Below are 26,472 nucleotides of genomic sequence, written 5' to 3'. Positions count from 1 at the left end.
AAATAGACACTCAAAGACACGCCTTGGTAAATTCGTGATTATGACCTTCCAAACTGCCAGCAATATTCAGTGATTTGGTTTAGAAGTCAAACACGATTCTTAGTAAATTTCCCTCCTGGTGCATTGATATTGATCGCTGCTGCTGATACTGTTACTATTATTAGTCTGCAATCTATTTGCATTATTTATTAGATGTTTGCAGTTGTTCATAGGCACAAAAGCAAATCCCCTTTTTTTTCTTTCACATGGGAAGACAACCGATGTTTTGTATTAAATTGAACTTACACTAATTAGCACTCTAATTTTGTATATGCATCTGTTTTAAATGTATTTTACATGGTAAATATGACTTAGTGTTGATAAACAACACTGTATAAACACAGACTTACGACTATCTTAATTATATAATGAATATATTTAGCCAGACGCTGCGCACAACCTTTATCCTACTTATGCACGATATATTAATTGAAGATATGTAAATGAACACAGAGTGGGTGTATGGATGGGGTTCATTTACTTACATCTACATAAATCACATACATTAATATAAAAGATCAGTAACAATTCAATGCATATACCACCATGTATCAAGTGGTACACAAAGTTGGCGCTGATTGGATATCAATGGTATACCGATAAATGCAGGATTAATTAGGTCAGTCTCATGGGCTGATCGGATACCTGTATCACACCCCTTCATTGTTGTATATTTATGTATGTGATTTATCTAGATGTAAGTAAATGAAAGTAAGTGCCCCTAGCAGTAAGCCCCTTATATAGTGCCCCCAGCAGTAGTCCCACCCCCCCCTCCCATGCAGTGCCCCCAGTAGTGGTCCCCCTGATGCAGGCTCCCAGTAGTGACCCCCCCTATCCAGTGGTCCCTGTAATGGTCCTTCCTGTTATTGCCCCCAGTTGTGGTCCCCCCCGTGCAGTGCCCCTAGTAGTAGGCCCCTTTTATAATGCCCCCAGTAGTAGTTCCCCCCCCAAGTAGTGGTCCCCAGTTGAGGTTCCCCCTCCCAATTAAGTGCCCCCTGTAATAGCCCCCCCCAGTAGAGGTCCTCCCAATAATGGTGCCCCCAGTAATAGCCCCCCCCAGTAGAGATCCTCCCAATAATGGTGCCCCCAGTAATAGCCCCCCCCCAGTAGAGGTCCTCCTAATAATGGTGCCCCCAGTAGTAGCCCCCACCTCAGTAGAGGTCCCCCCAGTGGTAGCCACCCCCGTTGTGCCCCCAGTAGTGCTGACAGGTTTTTAAAAATATATATATAAAAACTTACTTACCTGAATCCACGCTGCTGCTGCTGCTCCTCCAGTCCGCAACGCCGCTCCTGCCGCCGCCGCCCGACAGTCCTCCCGGGCTGGCGCAATCAGCATAATGGGACAGACGTCATGACGTCAGTCCCATTACCCACTGCAGGAGCCGGACGGAAGTCCGGCTCTTGCAGTGGGTGCTGCAGCAGTCAATGAGAGTCTATCTGACTCTCATTGGCTGCTGTTTAACACACGCATCGCCACCAGCGCTGGCGGCGATGCGTGTGTTATGCACAGCCTGAGCCTGCCTCCTAGCGCTATTGGGCAAGCGCTCAGGGGGAGGGAACGGCTCAGGCTTGCAGCACAGGACCGGCGCTGGAAGCCTAGCGACCGGTCCTGTGTAAATGTGTAGCGCTGACCGCACTCATTGCGGTCGGCGCTACACTAGCTAACTAGGGTGGGCGGGCCGATAAGGTGGCCGGAGGTGCGCCGCCGGTCCAACGGCGCCCAGGGCACGCACCCCGCCTGACCCCCCCTAGTTAGGCCACTGATTATCATTCTTTTATTTATATGGTGCAACAAAACTATACCACTAAAATGCAGGCTGGAGGGAATAGGGGAAATGAGTGGAAGGTAGAGATTATGGCTAGTACAAGCAAGTAATGACAGTTTGCATTGGGAGGGTGGAGAAATGGGAAGTAAATCCCAACAAATTGTCAGATTCACAGGATCAGAGTCTATGGTGGGGGATGGGAGCCAGCTAAACAGAGGTGCACTCTGGCAGGGTTCATGCTAGGAGAGGAGAATGAGGGAAGAGGGCCCTGTCCATGAGGATTTTGTGAAGAGGTAAGTCTTAAGGGCCCCATTTTTCAACGAGACATAACCCCTTTAGTACTCGCTAAACAGGTTATGTCATCTTTTCAATATTTCACAATCAGCTGTAATCTGAGATTTAGGGGTCTATGTACTAAGCCTTGGAGAGAGATAAAGTGGATGGAGATAAAGTACCAACCAATCTGATCCTAATGCCGCGTACACACTAGACAATAAACGTTAACGAAATGAACGATAACCATATGGCAATGAGCAGTGCCTGGTTTCCTCCAAACATAACGCCTGGCTTTCACGCCAAAGAGTTCAATCTTTGTCTCATCAGACCAGAGACTCCTTCAGGTGCATTTTAGCAAACTCCAGATGGGCTGCCATGTGCTTTTTACTAAGGAGTGGCTTCCGTCTGGCCACTCTACCATACAGGAAAAAGAAAAAGAAAAACCAAATGGCGCTTGATCCCACACACCCAGGGGCGGATTGGCCATTGATCTCACCGGGTAGTTTCCCGGTGGGCCGACACCTGTGGGGCCGCCTGTAGTATGAATTAATTATTTATTTATTTTTCACATTAAAAAAAAAATGTAGGTAGAAGCCTGGGCCGAAGTCCCGTAGTCAAGTGCTGTTCAAGGGGCAAGCTGATAGGCGCAGCCCCAGTCATTACCTGTCATATCTGTAACACATGACCAATCAGAGTAGGCCTCCCTGGAGTAGCCTAGCTTGCTAGTCAGTTTCCCTGCTTCCTTGATGTGTGTTCAGCTGTCAGCGGCGAGTCCCCGCCCTCCTATGTCTCCACGGGTCTGCCAGGCTGCTGTGAGAGGCGCACACAAGGAGCAGCATAGTATTATAGCCCAGCCCGGAAGCATCCTCTGCAAGCGAGTTAAACGGCAATGCGGATCTGAACTGATCAGTCCCTCACATTGCTGCTCCTCACCTTCCTTCTCCCCCTCAGTCTCCCTGGCTGCAGCTGCTGTAATGGAGGTCAGTCAGGGTTCCGTGGTTATAGAAAAGGGGCAAAGCAGAGTGTGTAATGTCTGCACACCTCAGAGGCAGTGACTGCAGACATCAGAAAAGACAGGCATGCACTGTGATAGCAGCGGTGGATGAAAAGAGAGAGGGGGTCTGTGACTGTGTAATGTGAGACTGCTTCCTCACAGACTTTCAGCCCAGGTTAGAAATGGTCACAACGTGTGTTACGGAACGCATAGCTGCTGATGGATAAATGGCTGAAGAGTTCTGCCAAGACAGAGTTAAGTTCCTCAATTTTTCTGGCATTTACGCTCTGTAAGGTGACCTCTGACCTCACTTGACATTGAGGGCACTTTCTTTCAAAAGTGCTAATGTTTATATCTTCCCACCAGACTTAGGCCCTCATTCAGAGCCGTACGCTCTGAGCAGAGCGCACGCTCTGAATGAGGGCCGCCCTCCATAATTCTGGAGCGTCCTCCTGGACGCTCGTATAGCTGTGGGTCACCACCCACAGCCTATACGAGCGTGCAGTTTGATGGCCGCGATGGTCGTGACCATCGCGACCATCGAAACTGCGAGCCGGAGCCTGCGGTTGAGGTTTTTAACCGCAAGGCCCGGAGTGATTTTGGCTCTATCAGAGCCAAAATCACTCCCACTGACATCACTAGTGATGTCAGTGGGGCCGGCTTCTGACGGTAGGCGTTCCCTTGGGAACGCCCCCGTCAGGGAGGCACGCCCCCGGCACACCCACCAAAGGGGGCGTGCTGTCAATCAACATCGACAGCACGCCCCCTTTGATCAGACACAACGAGCGAAGGAAAGTCCTTCGCTCGTCGCGTCTGGCGCATGCGCACGACGGAGCTCCCGCCGTCGTGCGCATGCGCAGTGCACAACATCGACCCACTTGCGAGCGGACATCCGCTCGCGAGTGGGTCTGAATCAGGGCCTTAAATCACTATGGTACCGATGTATTGTATGTCTTGAACATCAGATAGCACTGTCATTATATTGACATTTATGTGATCTTATAAATTATGCTGCAATCCTCTGTGCTGCTTCTCCAACCCTCTGTACGCTGCTCCCCAACATTCTGTGCACTGCACATCCCACCCTCTCTGCAGTACACCACAATTTTATGTGTGCTGTACCCCTATTTCTCTGCGTGATGCACCCCCAACCCTCTGTGTGCTGAACCCAGGTGGGGATTGGCCATAGGGCTCACCTAGAAAGAATGGAGGCTGGATTGACTGGGCAGAAGGGACATAGGGAGCAGGAGGTGATACAGGGGGCACAAGTCTGGTTAAACATCTATTATATGGTGATAACATTGGTTACATTCCCACAAAAACATGCACCTGGGCCATGTGATCTCCTAGATGAATAGTAAATAAAGTCATGGGATGAGCAATTTGTCCAGAGGGTTCCCTGTTGCAAAGAAACCACCATATAGGTAAGGTGTATTTTAATTTAGTACATAGCAAAAACTATAGATTTTTTTAAGGTGTGCGCTAAAGGGACTATAAATGTCACCCCGGTTTAATTTTTTTATCTACTTGTTGTACAGCACAATACGTTCCAGCCTTTTTTGTGTTCGGTCTGGCCATGAAATTCTCAGCTTTTTTTGGGGTGTATCTCCGCCCAGCATTACTTGTTTCTTTAACCTTGCCTATTATCGATGTCTCCAGGTATAGTGATGTACTAATCCCGCCTACTTTGGTGTTGGTTCCGCCTACACTTGGTTTGGTGCCGCCCATGTGAGGCCACTTCCCAAAAAATTTCCAGGGCCACTTTTATTTCCCAATCCGTCCCTGCACACACCCTTGTTGGGATTGATCTTATTTGATTGCTGCAGCTATCTGTTTGGAGGGGATTGCCACCCCTCTCTATAATACAAGATTAAAAGATACACAATATGATAGACAGCGCTGCAAAATAGATTAATCACACATTGAATTTAAATAATTCAAAAAATATTTAATAAATAAAAAAAAAGACAGTAATATTAAAAAATGGCCATGAAATGTTTAAAAAACACAGTATTTGGGTATCACCCTAAATCTGTGAGTACAATCAGGCAAAAATATTGATTGACTAAATATAATTGGTATGTTGTTCTTCTAATCACCAATAATATATAACATCAATTGTTAGTCTGGTGCTTCTATAATTCATAAACTACAATACAAAACATAATAATGACATAAAAAAGGGAAAAAGCATGCAAGTATAATTTGCTACCATTGGAAATGTAGTGCTTTCTTTCAAAGGCTACTGGATATTTTCAATAGGATTTTATAATAATTGTATTCCTTCTGCCATGTGATCCACTCATTCAATGGGGAGCCACATATAATGTTATTTCCTCAGTGTTTTCACTTGCAGATATGATGCAACAAAAAATCCCTCCAGGGGGATAATTGACAGTCCACTCCTTCCTGTTTTTAATGGTGAGTGTATTAATATTGTACTCCTGACATTCAAATAATCAGCATGCTATGATGGAATAATAACTCAGTCTTCTGTTTTTAATGGTGAGTGTACCAATGTTACACTCTCGACAGTCAGATAATCAGCATGCTAAAATGAAATAATAACTCAGTCTTCCATTGACTTAAGTCAGGCAATCCATGTTGTCATACTCACTGGGAGCCTTATGGAGGAGATTTTTTAAACACAATCCTTTTCTCCAGCTTCAGTGCACTTTGAGCTAGAAAGTTCCTTGCTGCATGCAGCGTGAAGCACAGACACTTGTGGGTATTGAGTAACGCGTTTCCCCGCCTCTCTGTGAGTCTCAGCAGCTTAAAGAATCCTATTGAAAATATCCAGCAGCCTTTGAAAGAAAGCACTATGGGCCTCATTTACTAAGAGTTTTATCACCAAAACGAGTGATAAGTGTCACTGTGTATGATAAATGGTGCTCCAGCCAATCAGCTCCCAACTGTCAACTGTTAGAAAAATGACAGTTGGGAGCTGATTGGCTGGAGCACAATTTATCATACACAGTGACACTTATCACTCGTTTTGGTGATAAAAGTTGTTAGTAAATGAGGGCCTATATTTCCAATGATAGCAAATTATACTTGCACTCCTTTTTTATGTCATTATTATGTTTTGTATTGTAGTTTATGAATTATAGAAGCACCAGACATAACAATTGATGTTATATATTATTGGTGATTATAAGAACAACATACCAATTATATTTAGTCAATCAATATTTTTACCTGATTGTACTTGCAGATTTAGGGTGATACCCCAATACTGTGTTTTTTAAACATTTCATGGCCATTTTTTTATATTACTGTCTTTTTTTTTATTTCTTAAATATTTTTTGAATTATTTAAATTCAGTGTGTGATTGATCTATTTTGCAGCGCTGTCTGTCAAATTGTGTATCTTTTATGCCTTCAAAATCATGTCCAATCAACTGAATTTACCACAAGTGGACTCCAGTTAATTTGTAAGAACATCTCAAGGATGATCAGTGGAAACAGGATGCACCTGAGCTCAATTTTAAGCTTCATGGCAATGTGATGTACATGTGATTCCTTAGTGGTTTTTTTTTAATTCAATTTGCAAAAATCTCAAAGAAACTTTTTACACGTTGTCATTATGGGGTATTTTGTGTAGAATTTTGAGGACAAAAATGTATTTATTCCATTGTGGAATAAGGCTGTAACAAAAAAATGTGGAAAAAGTGAAGCGTTGTGAATACTTTCCGGATGCACTGTATAATGATGTAGTAAGTTCCAGAGCAGTGGGGAAGCATGGGAGAAATCTTGGATGCGTAAGCATGCCCGGCAACAGGGGGGTACTAAGGGTACCCCAGTCCCGGGCCCTGAGGAACAGAGGGGCCCCAAGGGGCTGCGGGAAACCACTCAACAGACCCTGCACTGCAGAGAGGTGCCAGGCTGTAGAAGCACTCTCCCTGCAGCAGCTGCTGGGTCCATTGATGCTGGTTCCGACTGCTGCTGCACCTGTCACACTATATCAGACAGCCTGTTACAGACAGAAGTGCGGCTGAGCCTAGGAGACAGTGGCGTTTTTAGGGGCGGGCTAACAGGGACGTCGCCCAGAGCGCTGGCCCCTAGAGGGCACCACTGAGCCCCCCCCCCAAAAAAAAACAGCGCCGGTCCCCCCCCCCCCAAGCCGCCACAGGCGCCCGCTGATATTTGTTATCAGCGGGCACCCGGCTCATTCCCTGCAGCGGCAACTGAAAGCCGGAGCTCACTCCTGAGCTCCGGCTCCCGCAGAGAGCACTATGGGAGGGACGTCATGACGTCTCTCCCATAGATCCGAGGAGTCGGAGCTCACTCCTGAGCTCTGGCTCCCACAGAGAGCACTATGAGAGGGATGTCATGACGTCTCTCCCATAGATCCGTGGTAGAGCCGTGGTCGGACCGGACGGCAGTGGATGCAGGAGCGGGGCTTAAGGTAAGTAATGTGTTTGTATTTTAATTGTATTTATTTTAAGAAGTACCAGCACTGGGGGCATGGCTATAGGGGGGCATTACTACTGGGGGCATGGCTATAGGGGGGCATTACTACTGGGGGTATGGCTGTAGGAGGGATTACTATAGGGGGCATTACTACTGGGGCATGGCTATAGGGGGGCACAACTATTGGGGACACGACTATTGGGGGGCATGGCTATAGGGGGTATTACTACTGAGGGGCACAACTATTGGGGATATGACTATAGGGGGGCATTACTACTGGGGGCATTACAACAGGGGGCATTACTAATGGGAACATTACTACTGGAGGCACTTCTATAAGGGGAGCATTACTACTGGGGGCACTAATAATGGGGTACTACTATAGTGAGCATTACTACTGGAGGTACTACTAATGGAGGCATTACTACTGGGGCCACTACTAATGGGGCATTACTATAGTGGGCATTACTACTGGAGACACTACTATAGGGGGCATTACTGCTGGGGGCATTACAACTGTGGGCACTACAATAGGGGGCATTACTACTTTGGGCACTACTATAGGGGACAATCCTACTGGGGGCAATACTAATGTGGGCATTACAACTGGGCATTACTATAGGGGGCATTACTACTGTGGGCACTACTATTGGGGGCACTACTATAAGGGACATTACCAATGGGGGCATTAACACTGTGGGCATTACCAATAGGGGCATTACCACTGAGGGCACTACATGGTGGGCACCACTACCGGGGCCATTGTGTAAGGGGCACCACTGCTGTGGGAATTGTATATGGGGCACTACTACTGTGGACATTGTGTATAAGGGGCACTCATTTGGGTATTGTGTAAAAGGGGCACCACTGTGTGTCATAACATGAATAAAGGGAATTACTGTGTGTGGCATAATGTATTATACAGGGCATTTACTGCGTGTGGCATAATGTGTTATACAGGTTATTACTGTGTATGGCATAATGTGTTATACAGGGCATTACTGCATGTGCAATAATGTGTTATAAAGGCCATTACTGCGTGTGGCATAATGTGTTATACAGGGCATTACTGCGTGTGGCACAATGTGTTATACAGGGCATTACTGCATGTGGCATAATGTGTTATAAAGGGCATTACTGTGTAAGACATATTGTGTAAGGCGCATCACTGCACATGGCAATTATTCGCTACGAGGTGAGAGCTTGGGGAAAGCCCAGCTCCTTTGTAAGTGCTGGGCACACCCCACAGTGTGATGAATTGGGGGTGCTCCGCAAGGACACGCCCCCCTTCCGGAAGCGCTCGCAGAGGGGGGGGGGCGCAACTGGGAACTTTCGCCCTGAGCTCCACAATGTCTAGAACCGGCCCTGCTAGGAGAGGCTCTTTAGAGTCTTTACAAGTCCCACCCCCTGCTGTTCCCCATCGTCCCTCCCTGCACTGCTCCTCTGCTGTGCTGTACCAGTGCCTGGAAGGGCCTGGCCCTTGACGTCAGGCACTGGTCAGGAATATATTGGCGGGACTCCGGACATCGGCGGGACTCGCGCAGCAGAGTGCCCGTGCCGTGCGTCCGTGCTGGAGGGCAGCCAGACAGCGGGACTCCAAGATGCGGCCAGCACCTGGTGGCTCTAGTGAGTGCGCCCAGTAGTAAGAAAGAGGATAAGTCTGCCTTGTAAGGGGGAGGGCGGTGGGTTCTAAGTGTGCCCGCTAATGAAAAGATAGGGGGGGTGCTGTGTGCCCAGATTGGGGGAGGGGTTTGTACCCAGGGGCTAAGTTTGCATGGGATGGGTGCGAAGTGTGCCCAGTGAAATGTGGAGCATTGCTAAGTGTGCCCAGTAAGGGAAGGGAGGGTGGTGCCAAGTGAGCCCAATATGGGGGAGTTCTGTCCTTGCACTGTCCCCTCTGTCCTGTTCCTGTCACCTCTGAGCCTTTCACCTCTGTCCCGGTTTTGTCTCCTCTGTCCTGGCCCTCTCACTTCTGTCCTACCCTGTCCTCTTTGTCCTGTCCTCTCTTTCCTGCCCTGTCACTACTGTCTTGGACCTGTCAATGCTATCCTGGCTATGTCACCTCTGTCATATCCCCACTGTCCTGTTCTTGTCACCTCTGTCCTGGCTCTTTCTCCGCTTTCCTGTTCCTGTCACCCCTCTCTGCTGTCCCCTTTGTTCTGTCTTGGCTCTGTCACCCCTGTCCCCTCTTTCGCTGTCCTGTCCTGTCTCCTCTTTCCTGTTCCTGTCACTCCTCTCTTCTGTGCCCACTGTTCTGTCTTGGCCCTCACCTCTATCCTTCCCCCTCTCCCTGTCATCTCTGTCCTGGCCTTGTCCCTGTCCCTTCTATCCTTTCCCTGTCCCTTCTACCCTTTCCCTTTCTCTGTCACGTCTATCCTTTCCCTGTCACCTCTGTCCTGGCCCTGTCTCTGTCACATCTATCCTTTGCTTGTTACCTCTGTCCTGAAATTTATGTGAGTCTTTATAATAAATACACCTTACAGTGTGGGTTCAGGGTTTTTAGGCCCAGGGGGATGGTGCTGTGGGTAGGGGGGCCCCAGAGACTTCATGTACCGGGCCCCAAGATTTCTGTTGCCGGCCCTGTGCGTAAGTGTGAGGAGGTGACCAGAGTTGAGGTGAGGTGGCAGTCATTGGAGGAGCAGAGAAGGCAGGAGAGAGTGTTAACAATGATACGTTTGGAGGTTGGAAGGAGTGGACTGATTGAGAGCTTTATATATGAGGGTGAGAAATTTGAAGTGTACTCTGAGGGGGAGTATTTAGCAGAGTGCCAGAGTGGTTGTAGAGATAAATAAGATGGACAGCAGCACTTGGGGCTAGATGTATCAAGCGTTGGAGAGAGATAAAGTAGAGAGATGAAGTACCAATTAATCAGCTCCTGTGACTTTACAGCAGGGATGAGGAACCTCAGGCCTGGGGGCCATATAAGACCCATGGAATCATTTGGTCTGGCCCTCTGAGTTTTTTCTCCTAGCCTCATCTGGCTAGCAGGGTGCCTAGAATGGGATCCTGCAGACAGAATCTATGCAGCAGTTCCGCATGGAGCGTCCTTATGACGCTTCAGCCGGTCACACCGCTGCCCTTACAGCTCCCCGGAGCATCCTCAGGATGCTCTGGGTATTGCTGTAATCACCGGCAATTTTGGCCCCGCCCCTGTGTGACGTCACGTGGGTTTGGCGTGGTCTGCACCGGGCCCGTGAATAATGTTATATATATCAAAATGGCCCTCTGCAGAAAAAAAGGTTGCCCAACCCTGCTTTACAGGCCGTGATTGAAAAATTACAGTTAGGAGCTGATTGGTTGATACTTTACATTCTCTCCACATTATCTCTCTCCAAGGTTTGATACACCTAGCCCTATGTATGATACTGTAAACAGATGTATTTCTCATTTTAAGCTCTTGTCCTCTCATCTCACACATACTGTATATATATATATATATATATATATATATATATATATATATATAAAACCTTATCTCTCTCCATTTCACCAATGACCATGATTACTCCACTCCTGATAAACACTTCTCACCCCAACCTCCAAAACTTTCCAAGCTGTTCCCAATCGATAGGATGCTCTCCCTCACTATATCAGACTCTCTCCGAGCCTTCAGTCCTTCAAACACTCCCACAAAACTCTTCTATTCACTAACGCCTGTTGCACTAATTTTTTACATTTTAATTAAACGTGGTATTTATAAGAACTAAGAGCCATGTATACTGTTTCTGATTTCACTGTTTGTTAATTTATCATTTTGTAGGAGACACCATGTTGACCAGCATAGCAGAACGTATTATGTACTGCCTGACAGGCAAAACTCCAAATTCGGTGGGTCCTGCAGATATTTCAGAAACCAGCGATGGCTACGATTTTCTCGAGGTAAAGCCAGGCCGTGTCTTAAGAGTACGGCACATCTTACCCTCTCGTGGTGGAGGTGGGGAGGAAGAAGAAGTAGAGGAAGTGAAGAACTCAGGACGAGGATTGGTCCATTGCAAACGACGAATAACTGTCTATCGTAATGGACAACTAGTGATAGAAAATCTTGGTACCACCCTTCGTTCTGAGATATTACATTGTCGCAATGGAAACACTGAGCAAGCTGGAACATTGGAGGTTGAGCTCTCGGATTTCACCAGCACAGCCAATGAAGGTGGAGCAGGAAAGGAGAGTGATATACCACCTGGCAGGCGTAGAAAACGCAAGCCGAAGAAGGTGGTGCTGGTTGACTGCCAAAGACGAGTTAGTAGCTGCAAAGGCACGCATTCTGATGTGGTCCTGTTTTTCATTCATGGTGTTGGAGGTTCTCTTGACATATGGAAAGAACAACTGGATTTCTTCTCTAAACTGGGGTATGAGGTGGTAGCTCCAGATTTGGTGGGGCATGGCTCCAGTGCTGCTCCGCAGATAGGCGCTGCTTATACCTTCTATGCACTCGCTGAGGACATGAGATGTGTATTTAAGCGCTATGGCAAGAAGAGGAACATCTTGGTGGGACATTCATATGGGTGAGTAGGCTACTAAGATAATCAAATTTATACATTTCTGAAAAAGATGTATAACTGCATTCAATTGTCTTGTACAAATTTATACTTGCTTTGGGATATATTAGTAGATTATATCTTGCAGTGCAACATTGTGATACCTATTAAACCAGTACCAACAAATAATTGGCGTCCATTAATCACTTAATTGGCGTGGTCGCATGTAATGCGACTGGAGCCAGAAGTGGTTCAACTGGCAAGGTCGCATCACATGCGACCACGCCAGCCCGTTCTGTCCCCCGGCTTTAACAGAGGAGATGCGTCGTGTAGAACGGATCTCCTCTGTCTCCCCGGACCCCCTGGGAGGTGATGCAGCGATCTGTGACCGCAACATCACTGCCGGATTCGCGACCCAGAATGCCGTGGGAACGGCGCTCTAGGGCGCATGTGCAGAAAGTAAAACTGTGAAGAGGGGAATATAGTACCCCTCCAGGCACCTATATGCTGATCTCTGTCGCATATCGAATTAATCAGCACAGTCTGCTGGTACATCTTAGTCGCATCTCATTGAGATTAAGACGCATAATAGTACGAAAAGCACTACACCTGGCGGCTCACTCACACCAGGCAAGTCGTGCTGCGTGGCCTATCAAGGCTAGATGTATGAGGACACATCTGTAACTAATTTTTCAGACACAGCCTGTAAAGTGACATTTAGGAGCTGATTGGTTGGTACTTTATCTCAGTTCACTATATCTGTCTCCAATGCTGAGGACCGATTTTGAGAACCCGTGTATTAAACAAATACTGACATACACTTAAGTTCTTTAATTATGTAGCAGAAATTGAAATGGTTAACGGATTGAGATAATGGATCTGGCTTTCTCCCCCAATTCGTTATTAGCCTAAAGGTGCATACACACACACACACAACGATTTTTTGAACGATATCGTTTATCGTTCAATCGTTGAAAAAATCGTTCACTTTCTGAGTGAAAACGATGAACGATTATCGTTCATGCGCGTTCACGTTTGTAGTTCAGTCAGACTGGCCAACTCAACGATTTTCATTAAGTTAATATGCAAAAATCGTTTGTAGTTCAAAAAAATCGTTCATTACAAGGGAAAAATGAACGAAAATCGTTTACTAAAATCGTTCATTTACTAAATCGTTGTGTGTGTATGCAGCTTTAGCATTTGCTTGGGTGTGCCTTTTACTTAGAGAAATTGTGACTAAAGCTGCATACACACACAACTATTTAGTAAATGAACGATTTTAGTAAATGATTTTCGTTCATTTTTTCAAGGGAAAAATGAACGAAAATTGTTTACTAAAATCGTTCATTTACTAAATGTAATGAACAATTTTTTTGAACTACAAACGATTTTTGCATATTAACTTAATGAAAATCGTTGAGTTGGCCAGTCTGACTGAACTACAAACTACAAACGTGAACGCCCATGAACGATATCGTTATCGATAATCGTTAAAAAAAATCGTTGTGTGTGTATGCACCTTAAGTTTTTACTAACTGTTATTAAATATATTGTCATTTCAAAACCTGTTGGGTATTTTTTATATATATATATTTCATTTTTAATATATATTTTATCAAGTTTTCATGTTCTTTAATTTTTTTTTATATATTTTCAGAGTCTCCTTCTGCACTTTCCTGGCACATGAATATCCTGACTTGGTCCACAAGGTGGTCATGATAAATGGTGGTGGTCCCACAGCTCTTGAACCCAGCCTCTGCTCCATCTTCAATATGCCCACATGTGTGCTGCACTGTCTCTCCCCTTGCCTTGCATGGAGCTTCCTCAAGTGAGTTGGGTTAAATCTCCGAGCAGTAGCCCCAGTATGTTATACAGGACATGGTTACTTACTAGTCTGATGGAGAGGAAAAGTTGATCATAGGTCACCTGACTTTTCTTCTTTGCTTAAAGGCTGTAATTTGTACCAATTTGACTAACCAAAACTCAATATATGGAGATATTTACTGTATGTAAAGTTCAGTGCAGCCCAGGAAAGTGTGGCTGAAAGTTATAAAGGGTAGTGTACCTAGAATTACTGTCGTGTTACACAACCAGTATAATGTATGGGAAATTATGCTTTCAAAGACCAATAGCCAAATGCAATAAAGTCCCATCATTATACTTTGCAGAGCTCCATCCCATATTCTCATTTACACCCGTATACAAATCTCACATCATTTGAAGAACACTAGTATGCAGTGTAGCACTCCATCATATGATGCCCAAACCAATATACAGTGCAGAACACTGATGCTCAAAGGAGAGTGCAGAACCCCTTTACCTGAAGTAGATAAGTAGACGGCACAGAGCTTCAACATGTACGCAGCGTAGATCCCTTTGATATGATGCCCAAACCACTATTTACTGCAGAAGACATCTAATTTCCATTGTGGAAGTTTCTATAATAATAATGCAAAGTTTATTCACATTATGCCCATTAGTATAGGACCCATCCTCTGATTGAGTACCCATCCTCAGTGAAAGCCACCTCTGTCATTGACTTTTCTGGTTCATTTTTTGCAAAGAACTAAAGTGATTTCTGTCAGTGGAGTAACTGCTTTATGAGCTCAGATTTGTTGCTATAGATCTTTGATTGAAAGCCAGTACTGATAGCACTTATTGCTACCCCTCCCCACTATACAAGAGTGCATTTGTGGGAAACTTGCGGTAAAGTCACTAATTATACTGGCATATACATGGTGTTCTCCAAACATAAATAGTTGTCGATAGGGTTCTGTTGTCAAATGTTGTGAGTATACCAAGTTGAGAAAAAGTGTTACCCACCTCTGTAGGGATTTGCCACTGTTATGAAAATCACTCGCTTACATTGTTGGAGTCTATAGTAATGGTCTCCTACAACTAAACATCTGAAGCACTTAATATGAGCTGTGTTGTCGTCATAAGCTGGTTATCTGTTCATTATGTATATTGTTAAAGAATATGGTTTTACCCATGTGATAGCAGTGTCCATGCTTCTTGATGATATACAAGACTAGATCTAGACTATAGGGGACATGTATCAAGTCTTGGAGAGATGTATAGCGGAGAAATGCCCAAAGTAACCAATCAGCTTCTGTCACTTCAGCTGATTGACAAATTCTCCACTTAGTCTCTGTCCAAGGCTTAATACATCTCCCAATAATTAGCAGTCCTTATTGTATTTAAAGGGCAAAACTGCATGCAATAGAAGCAAGAGATAATGATATATTGCGCAGGAGTGTGTTTAGTATAAAGCATGTGTTACTGTGTTGCTGTTAGCAGCTTTGTAATTAATTCTCTCTCCTATGCCAGGGCTGGCTTTGCTCGACAAGGTGCCAAAGAGAAACAACTCTTACGAGAGGGTAATGCCTTTAATGTGTCATCGTTTGTGCTACGAGCCATGATGAGTGGCCAATACTGGCCAGAGGGAGATGAGGTCTACCATGCGGAGCTAGCCGTTCCTGTCTTGTTGGTGCATGGCATGCATGACAAATTTGTTCCTCTTGATGAAGACCAAAGGATGGCAGAGGTAAATAATTCAACTAAGTCTGTAAAATATTTTAACTGGCAACTGCAAACCTTAGTTTGTATAGGCTGTATCCTTATGAGAGGGAAGATGCAGATTCAGCAGTATTCTAATAGTCTAATAAAAATAATTTTCCCTGCAGTTGTGCTTTGCAAAATAGATGGAAAAACATAATTATAAGAAACACTTCTATTTAAACATGCACTAATCCGGATGACTCTTCATTTGATGTTTAAAGATGAATTGTGCATCTTATTATTTGAATAAATAATTAATTTGTCCCAATTATTACTGCCCCATTTTTTTTCTGTAGTGTCCGTATTTACCTCCTTCTTTTCTTGATCGAATGTAATCCATAAGGAAATAATAATAAAAAAAACACACACAGCAGACTGTTCCTAACGTCAAATTATTAAACTCAGGCAAGTGTGCCTACTTAAAAGATGAGCAGCCAATCACGAGTGGTCTTTGTAGTCATGAAGGACCGCTCCTTATTGGCTGCCCACCTATTACATTTGCAGGTTTACAGGAGATAATCTTGTTTCTTCTATATGATTTTATGTAAAGGTTTGTTTTAAAATTCTATGTGGGCGATTCAGTTCAGCGCAATGTTTAATAGCTCCTGGAAGGAGTTCCTGGAGCTATTTAATTGACAGCGCTGTGATTTTCCAACTAGAGGGTTTCTGCTTGCAACCTCCTGAGGTGCGAGCAGAAATCTGACTAAAGTATGGGCCGCAATGCTGTTTTCCTACTAACAGTATTGTGGCCGGCATTTAAGTCGGAGAATGCCGGTTACCACGACTTAACACTCGGCTTAAGGCGCGGTAACTAGAATCTCCTGACTAAGGGCCTGATTCAGCTTGAATCGCAGTTGCTAATACGCATACAATCTGTCCGATTGTTGTGTTCTGCATATGTGTACTTATTGCAGTGTGTGAACTGGCCGCTGCGATGGGGACTGCGATCGCAGAGGCTACGCAGAGCCATCGCAGAGTGAATGACAGGAAGCACCGTTTGTGGGTGGTAACGGGGGGGTGGTCGGCCAGGCGTGTCAGTGTGTTCGCACACTGCTGCAGGGGCGTGCATAAATTATCCACTACGATCCCATATGCATTGTGAGGTCTCATAGCGTGCATGGTTGTTAGCAATTTCTGAGTAAAGTCAGGGCTTGAGCAAGTGTGCTTGAGGCTGCGATGGAACTTGATTGTACTGATGGTTTCGCTACCCTGCTAAACTTTAGGGATGTGTGTAAAGTAAAGTGGGCGTCCTTATGTTGTGCTGCGTTTGCATTGCGATCACAGTGGATTAGCATGCTGTCATAGATGAACTGCATGCGTACGCAATATTGCGATCCGTAGTGGATCAGGAGCTAAGTGCAGAGCACTATGGGGACAGTAGAATAGCTCAGGGAACTCCTTCCCGGCGCTATTCAAATGGCGCTGAATTGAATCGCCCCCTATATGGATTACATCGGATTGAGAAAAAAAGAAGCTTCCAGGTAAGCATTTAGTATGTACACTACACTACATAAAAAATGTGGGGCCAAGAGTAATAATAAATAATGATGGGGAGAAATTCATTATTTATTTCTAATACTTAGGCCTGCAATTAATTCATATACTAAGGGGATACCATTTTTATTTCTTATACCAAGTAGACAAAGTAATATTTTATTATACTATGGAGATGCAGTGATTATGGGGTCTATTTACTAAGCAGGGTTAGGAAACAGAGTGAAAAGTGATAAGGTACCAGCCAATCAGCTCCCAACTGTCATTTTTCAAACACAGCCTGTGAGATGTCAGTTAGGAGCTGATTGGCTGACACCTTATCACATTTCACTTCTAACACTGCTTAGTAAATAGACCCCTTTGTTTGTCACTATACTAAGGCTACACAGTATTTTTTTTTAATTACTAACTAAGCGGACCAACAGTTGTAGTGCTAACATAAGGCACTACCTGCGACAGTGGGATGTAGTCCGGAAGCCGACTGTCTAAATCCCGACCGCCGGCTTACAGACACTGTAATCCCGGCGTGGTACTAATGACAGGCGTCGAAAACTCGACGCCTGTCATTAACTAGACCCCGGAAGACCGACGCCCGGCATACCGAACGAAGGTAAGCCGGGCGCAGACAGCCACGAGGGGGGGTAGGGTTAGGTTTAGGGCTCCCGGGGGGACTTAGGGTTAGGCACCCCCCAGGAGGGTTAGGGTTAGGCTAGGGGGAGGGAGTGTTAGGGTTAGGCACCCCCAGGGGGAGGTTAGGGATAGGCACCCCCCCGGGAGACTTAGGTTTAGGCTGCGGGGAAGGGGGGGTTAGGTTTAGACACTTACAGGAGGGGTTAGGGTTAGGCACTTGGGGGGGAGGTTAGGGTTAGGCACCCCTAAGGGAGGTTAGGGTAGGGAATTAGGTTAGCGATACTTACCTTAGGACGATGGGGATTTTCACCCTTGCCGGGCAGCCACTGTCAGGATTTGAACCGCCGGCCATGCGTCCGGCGGTAATACTTACCACACCTGCGGCAGTATGCATTGCCCTCATTCCCATCCTGGCACTTTTAGTTCTGCAAGAACCAGCATGCAATAACAGTCATATGCTGTCAGTGCTTGCTGGCACATAATGCCACAACATTGTGTACTCCTCTGTTTGAAAACCGCTGCCAATGTGTGGCAATTCGCTAAACGCCATGAAGTGATCTTTCTACTGAAGTAAAGTGCAGGGAGTATAAGTCTAAAGTGCTGATAGGAAAGCAATGTATACTACAGTTAGGTGAGTAAGATTAGTTACCTAGAATAGCAAATATGTTAACTTCTGTCATGAAATGGGAACTTTTACATATACATTTGATGTTTAATTTTGGATCACCTAGTAATTTACATTTAAAAAGCATGTATTGTTGTACTGTAGTTGCTGGAGCAGCTGTTTCATTTCTTGGGTTTGCTCACACCCACAGATCCTGCTAATCACATTTCTGAAGGTGATAGAAGAGGGCAGTCACATGGTCATGCTGGAGTGTCCAGAAACTGTTAACACTCTACTCCATGAGTTTTTCTTATGGGAGCCGGAGGTGCAGAACACAGGTGCAGACGAAGGTGTGAATGAGTGAAGAGGAAAAGTCATAGCTGATCATGCCGAGAAACAGAAGAGAGACTTTTCTGCTATAATCCCAAACAATGACCTAAGTCGCTAAGTTTGGAGGAGACGTCTGGTGGTCCGCAAACTACTGGCCGAGGTTTTAGACTTTGGCTCCCAGAAGATGGCGTCCAGGGAGAATATTGTTCACAATAATTCAGGAACTTAATATAATGCAGCTTTCAAAAGAGGTCCTCCACCACTGACCTCCTATTCAGCCATAAGAAGTTGTAGGAAACAGGGAGAGGCTGCCCAAGGTCCCTTGCTGGTAACACATCAGATTGACCATTATTGTAGAATTGTGGTATGTTACTTTTAAAGAACCTTGTTGGCCATAAGCCCAACATGAGGAAGGAATTTATTTTCGAGTACCGAGAACTGGTGAAGTGAATATAAAATACTGAATAATTATTATGAACCAAAATACATTGATAATCCATCTGCAAAATATTTGTGGCTGTATACAGCTCGCTGTTTATGTCTTTATGGCCAAAAATAAATCACTGGCAGCAGAACAGTTCTAAGTATTGACATACAATCTATATTTATATGTAAGGCCTGCTGGTTAATAAGAGGCTACATGTAGAAATTGAATACATTGGATAAAGAACACATAAAGAAAGATAAATACTGTTAATAATGTAGTCTATGTGGCTCATATTTAGGATGACTGTCCAGTCTTTTCCCTTTAGTTGTACACATGAAGGCAGTATTAAATCCAAGTAAACATGTCATTTATTTATATTTTCTAATTTTCTTGTTTATTTGTCTTTATGGAGAAAGCATCAAACCAACAGTATATGAAGGATTTAGTAAAATATAACAATGTTATCTGCAGCACAGTACAATGGAATGTAAATATACTATAGATCTAAAGGACAACACATTACACTTTGCTCTAATGATTATACCTATATGTATATTACTATAATGTAACTATCTTGAGATGTGTACATGTTATGGGCGATATTAAATAGATATTTTATTACAATTCTCACAAGACTTAAATGATTATTCTACAACACCCTCTACTTTAAGAGCTCCTTTATTCTTTGTCATGTCTGGGGTCCGGATGCCTATTATTTTTGTCTTGAGATGTAACCGTGATTGTGAGAATGGTTGACAATGGCAAATATTGTCTTCTGCACTGTAACTGGGATTTACTGCAGATTAAGGACCTGATTCAGACCCGCTCGCAAGAGGCGATCGCTCGCTGGCAAAAAGGGACCGGATATTTAAATGAAGCGCTCGCACTGCGTCGCGTAAGGACGACCACTATGTTTTAGTGAGCTACGGCAAAGTGCGCGCGCAAATGTCTGAAGACGCGCCCCTGCCTCTCGCAACACACGTTATCTCTGGGAAATGAAGGATTAATCGAGACCATCGTGAGCCATCGGAGCTGCTCGCAGCCCTTGGGGTTGCCTTAGCCTGCCGCAAGCACAGCGACCAGCGCTGGCTGAAATACATGCAGGTGACGTGTATAATGACGCTACTTTGCTAATTATGCACGCCCTTTAAACGCCGTTTTGGCGGCCAGATACGCCTGCGTTCGCACATCCACTCCCCCGTTTACATGCACCTTCCCCTGTTGCCACCCACAAACGGCACTATCTGTCACTCAAAGTAGCGACCTGATAGTGGCTTACGAGCTACCAAAATAAGATCGCAACGAATGGCTTGCGCACGCACATTGCGAATTATATGCATGCGCAGATGGAAGAAAATCGCTCAGAGCGAGCGATCGCGCCTTAGCGAGCGGGTTTGAATCAGGTCCTAAGTTTGGTTTCAGGGGGGCTACTGTACAGTTGGGAATCTGAACGCTCTGAGAGGAGGTGTTTCATTCCAAACACACACACTCACACACACACATTTGAGGTATGATCCTCATGGTTAGAAGGGTCAAGATAATGTGAATTAACAGTGCTGTGTAAATATTGCCCCCAACCCGGCACCAAACTTAATCCACATTAAATCCAACACCAAACAAATACCAAACAAGCTGACCTGCAGCAAAAGGCTGTCTAATTCAAAAGCACAGACAGTGGATGTGCCTCTGCCCGCCTTTTTTCTTTTTGAGGAGGGACTTGTAATGGTGTAGTGCAGACAGCTGTGTCACAGTGACACAGTCTTACTGCCACCCGTCCGAGCTTAAATTTACATGTCGCTGGATGTGGCCGGGCCAGGGTGCCCTACACGGCCGCGTAACCAGCGTATCTGTAAAACCGGTCCTAACAATGGGGCTGATGCAGAGTTCGATGCACGTTCGTTTTCCAGACATATCCTTGATAAATTTCACACTGCATAGTCGAACATAAGCAACTCAGAGCAACTTTGGGCGATTCAGAGTCATAGCCATCCGCATCTCTGCTAGAGTTGGTTAACGGGCTGCCAACAAGAATATGTGTGCCTTGTGCATGTAGCTGAAATTGCAATGGACTCAGAGGTGACCATGGTTTCAGAAGGATCTATTGCACCAAGGGTAGGGCTGGGGCAATTGTGCACTAATGGTGATGATGGCTACTTTCACAGCTAGATGCGGCCACCTCTAAGTACAGGCGTAGATTCACATTTATTTCCAAGCACGCAATGTGGCCACTATCAACAATTTACAAGGAGAACTGAGGTTTCAGGGATTAGAATAGTATAAAAAAGATTATTTCTATGAACTCTTGAACATTTTTGTTTTAACCAAGGAGCAATTATAAAAAAAAGATACATTTTCATTATCCACGACTTATTTAAGGTACAGCATCATGAACATTTCTCTGTAACCAAAATTTCTGAATTGGTAAAAGAACTATTGCCAAGGACAACCACCATTAACAATAAATAACCATAAGTATCGATATAAACGAATGTGTATGTCTAAGTATCTATTGTACTGTTTACATTAGTTACCATGTGAACTGAAGAAGGAAATCACTCTATGCATCGCCTTCAATGTCACATCCTTTGTTACATGTGTTTCAAATACCCAGACTGGGTTTTGTTATGGGGTGAGTTCCTTGCCTGGAAATGTCTGGCCTGTACAGAGATTGAACACTTATCTGGCTGTGGAAATGACAGACAAGGCAGCGATGTGTCCTGCAGAACTACACAATGGGCTTATTAGTATTGTGCAGAAGGATTTGGTTTTCACTAGTCTTATTCCTTTAATGGCGTGCTTAAAGACACAGCATCTAACCACGGCCTGTGACAGACCACAGAGTGGTCATAAGGACATTAGCAAATATTGATTAATTAAGAAAGTAGAGATTGATCAGAGTGTTGGTATCTATTCATATGTGTCATAGATGTCAAGGAGCAACAGTCAATTCTAGAGTGTTCTGTATAAGCAAAATCAGAGATAAATGCCAACCTCCAAGCATCACAAATATGAAGACTCAACAGGTTCCTCTTAGGTTGTAACTTACCTTTTTCCCGTGTTTTTTTCCATCGCCATCTTTGAGTCCCAGTAGGATACACTGCACACAAATAAGACATTTTAACAGACAACATTATCCTGACTATTAATGTTATACAGACTTCCATACTAAATCACATAGAGATGCTGCAGGACTTCAACAAAGGGCCTGATTCAGAGATAATTGGTGATGCAGCCTCGCTTACAACCACTCTCTCAATAGCGGTTGTGGGAATATGCAAAGGGTGTGATATGTATTATCGCCGGCCACAACCCTCCCTCCCCCTAGCCTAACCCTAACCTCCCGGGGGGGTGCCTAACCCTAAGTCTCCCCCGGGAGCCCTAACCCTTCCCCCCCCCCCCGCGGCTGTCCGCTGCGGCGCCCGGCATCCACTCGATCGGGATGCCGGGCGCCGGTCTCCCGACGTCGGGCAAATTACAGGCGCCTACATTTAGACGCCTGTCATTCGTCCCTAGTCGGGATAAAGCAGTCTGGAAGCCGGCGGTCGGCATTTAGACCGTCAGGTTCCAGACTACATCCCTATGCAAATGTAAATCTCAGCCTTCCCTTTGTGCTGGACAGTGTGATGGAGTCACACCATCTTTGGTTGCACCATCGGCATATGCAGTAGCCTAGGGTCCCAAAAATTAGCGGTGCCATAAACAATTGCAAACTGTATAGGACACAGGTCATTATGTTGACATTATAAGTTTATGGTTAGGTTTACTGTAGGTTGCAGATAGGGTACATTTAGGGTTAGAGTTAGGCTGCCTTTGGGTGGGGTTAGAGTTAGGGCTATAACAGTAGAAAAATGTTACGTCAACATGACGACTACCCTACTGAAAACAGCACTCCACAGACATACTTTGCTCAGAAACCTTCATCAGTTGAACCTGGATTTTTAATAGCAGCCCACAACTCTTAAATACCATGGAGTTTCAATTACAACTGACTATTAACATTTTTATTAGACTAATTACTAGGAAATTACCAGTCAACGTTCTAAGAATACCCTTGAATCCATTACCAACAAAGAGGTGAAATAAATTGAAATGAGTATTGATGTCAAATGAGGAGGACACACCAGTGAGATCCCATAATCCTATGGTCTATCTGCGCTCCGTCAGTACCACCTTTTTTACTTAATATTTACTTGTGATCCAACTATGCTACGTGAAGGACACTTAAGACAACAAAACAAAGGGGCAAACTGTGACAACAATACAGGGGAAGAGGAAAATAGTCACAATAATATATTGGAGAGGAACACAAAAGGAACTGACAACACACTGAGGGCCCGATTCAGACCCGGACGCTAAGAAGCGTTCGCTCGTAGCTGCCGGTGTTTAGCATTGTGCACATGCAGCGCGCGAACCACTGCGAAAGATCGAGCATAGACAGCCCACCAGAGCGAGTGACAGGAGAAGCCGTTTGTGGGTGGTAACGGGCTGGCCACTAGAAACGGGGGAGTGTAGATGTGAACGCAGGCGTGCATGATCGAAATAATGCAGTTTCAGAGGCGTGCATAATTAACAGGCTGCATCATAGTACACGTCACCTAGTTGTATTTGACACTGAAACTCGGTACTCAGGGCCTGATGCAGAGATGGATGGATTTGCAGAGCTGCACACAAGCGAATGTGCAATTCAGTCAAATTTAAATGCAAATGCAGAAGAGGTGTCTGACAACTCCCTTCTGCATCTGCGTGATCGCAGCACTGAGACGGAGGTCGCAGACTGGGATCACCATCGGAACAATTGCGACCATCGGTTGCGATTGTTGTCCCATTGGCCAGGCTGCGGTAGCTGAAGCTCACCACAGCTTGTGCGGGTCCTGGCAGCTTGCAGTATACAACCATCTGCCAATTGCGTGCGTCTAAGCAACTGCGTTCCTTGCTGAATCAGGCCCAGTGATACTAACAAATATGCAGCTGGTATTTAAAATTACTTTTTACTTCGGCGAGGCCAAGCAGTGTCCTCCACTCTGTTGCTGACAGCCTACCACTGCCGGCTGCAACTGGCTGCTGAGTAATGTGCTTGAACTTTTTTTCCTGACTCCCCATTGCCAACAATAGGGATAGTACTGCTAATGTCATCTATGGATGGTGCAAGTGGTACTCCACCCGTCTGTATTTTCCTTATATTGTCCTCTTGTCTGTATTTTGCTTATATTGCCCCCATTAGTATTTTCTTTACATTGCCCCCCCAATCCATTTATATGTACTGCCCCCCCCCCATTATTTTGTTCCCGTCTGTATTTTCTTTATATTCCCCTGATGTCTGTTTGTTTCCTTTTTATTGTCTCCATTTGTATGTTCTTTACATTGCCTCCTCTGTCCATTTTTTTTTTTACTGTCCCTTCTACCTTTTATATTGTTCCCCTGTCTGTATTTTCTTTATATTGTCCATTATGTCCGGATGGATTTTCTTTATACGCCCCTCCATATTATACTCCCCCCATCCATATTTTTTATACTGCCCCCCATCCATATGTTTTTATACTGCCCCCTGTCCTTTTTAATGTCCCCTGGTCTGTGTTTTCTGTATATTGCCGCATCAGAATGTTTTCCCTATTTGTGAACCACATATCTTCTCCCCTGTGTTTATTGTACCACTCCCCCCCCGAAAAAAACTTTATGTTATTTAATTACTCCCTCTCTCATCTCTAGTTAGCATTATGTGTCTCCCCCTCCCCTCCCATATGTTCATTATTGTTGTCCTCTTCTACCATCCACTTCCCGCATTGGTTATTTTTACTTACTACAGATATGCCATCTTCTGTCTGTTATCTTCTCCCGGCTCTGCAGCATTGCATCCTTATTACATCATACAGTGGCCCTCATTCAGAGCCACTCGCTATTTGCGGTCGGTCGTTCTAAAACAAGGGGTGGCTATTCAAATGAACCGTTCGCTGTTTGCGGTCTGTTCACGCCTCTATGTCTGAACGAGCGAACAAAACTTGCGTTCGTTTTTTGGAAAAATACGCCCCCTGGCCGCTCGCATCCTACGTCATGTCCGCTATTTATTAGATTAATCGAGTACATCGACAAGGGTATGAACTGCTCGTTATTCTTGGGGTTGGTGTTTGCTACCACAAGTTTGCGAGCAGTTCTGACTATAAAATAACCCAGTGACGTGGTCAATGACGCTGCTGTTTTAAATATGCACACCCATAAAACGCCCGTTTTGACCTTTAAGCACGCCTGCGTTCTGATTTCCACTCCCCATTTTCAAGCACCTTCCCCTGTTACCACCCACATATGCCTCTTTCTGTCACTCAAAATAGCAGGCATTCGCTATTTTGCGAGCACTTGAATTTCGGCCGCACTGACTGGTTAGCGCATGCGTATAACGATCCGTACGCATGCGTAGTTGGGCTAACATCGCTCGGAACGAACGAGCGGCCGCTTACGAGCGGCTCTGAATCAGGCCCAGTATGTGCAACGCTGCTGGGACCCGTGAACCGGTGCTGCTGCCTGCTGATGCCGGGTTGGGAGAGAACATCTGCTGCTTTTTAGGAAGAAAGCAAATTTTTCCGCTGGGGTAATGTGGATGGCGATATGTTCCTAGAGAGGTGTGTGAATATCTCATGCAAAGGAGCACACCGTGATTACTGTATGTGGCAGGGGCAGAACTATGGGAGACAATGGAGGCACCTCCCGCCGGGCTCCAGCTCTGAAGGGGCACCTCCTCCATTGTCCACAACATATCCACCCACTTAGGGCTGTAACTATGTACCTGGAGTGTAACGTCACAACCGCCCAATACATGGCACCCCTTCCTGGCACCTGAGAAGCCACCATACACTAGTGGAGAGCTCCATGTCAGACCATCAGCCGCTGCCTTCATCTATCTATAGCCTGTCTGCATGTGCATTGCTACATTACAGTGTCAGCGGCTGTGACGGGGGCACCACATTATAACTTTCCTCCGGGTGTCTAGGATGAACTTACGCCACTGGTATGTGGGCCACCTCCAACCCTGAAGGCAAGCCCAGGGCAGATGCCTCACTTTCCCACCCTTGCTACCAATATGTGGGATTAATTTTGAAAGTGGAGAGGCTTCTAAAGTTGTTGAACTTGGTCATCAAATTCAGAATAAAAGCAGTGAGTTCAGATCATCAGCAAAAAGAGCTGATTTGAAAGCCTTGGGTAAATTTAGTTTTGAAAGCTGCCACTTCTTGGCGTGCTCCTTTGCTTCAGAGATTTTTCTCACCCCTTTCCTGAGTTTATTTCTCCATATTTGCACTCATCACATTCCAATATCAATGATTTTTTTATGAGGTACCCACATAAATTATACCTTGATTTTTTTTCAGAAGACTTAAAAAAATGCAATTAGTCTATTTGCTCATTTTCACACATCAAATAAAAATTCACCAAAATGGCAAAAAAGAGTGTTTTACTATTGAAACTTCAAGAAGT

General features: G+C 45.0%; 1 protein-coding gene across 1 annotated transcript in view; it reads left to right on the top strand.

Moving 5' to 3' along the window:
* Positions 1-19,613, top strand: part of ABHD8 (abhydrolase domain containing 8) — a 37,043-nt gene extending 17,430 nt beyond the window's left edge. Inside the window, exons 2-5 of the mRNA XM_088478515.1 lie at positions 11,248-11,992; positions 13,623-13,793; positions 15,296-15,512; positions 18,466-19,613. Of these exons, the coding sequence (XP_088334641.1) occupies positions 11,256-11,992; positions 13,623-13,793; positions 15,296-15,512; positions 18,466-18,618 (1,278 nt within the window). The 5' untranslated portion in view covers positions 11,248-11,255 and the 3' untranslated portion in view covers positions 18,619-19,613. The remainder of the gene's footprint in view (positions 1-11,247; positions 11,993-13,622; positions 13,794-15,295; positions 15,513-18,465) is intronic.
* The last annotated feature ends 6,859 nt before the right edge of the window (positions 19,614-26,472 follow it).

Source organism: Taudactylus pleione, unplaced genomic scaffold (genome assembly GCF_031769625.1).
Source record: "Taudactylus pleione unplaced genomic scaffold, aTauple2 ptg000214l, whole genome shotgun sequence".
Classification (NCBI taxonomy): Eukaryota; Metazoa; Chordata; class Amphibia; order Anura; family Myobatrachidae; genus Taudactylus; species Taudactylus pleione.
Note: the sequence above shows the minus strand (reverse complement) of the source record. Positions and strands in the feature narration are given on the sequence as shown.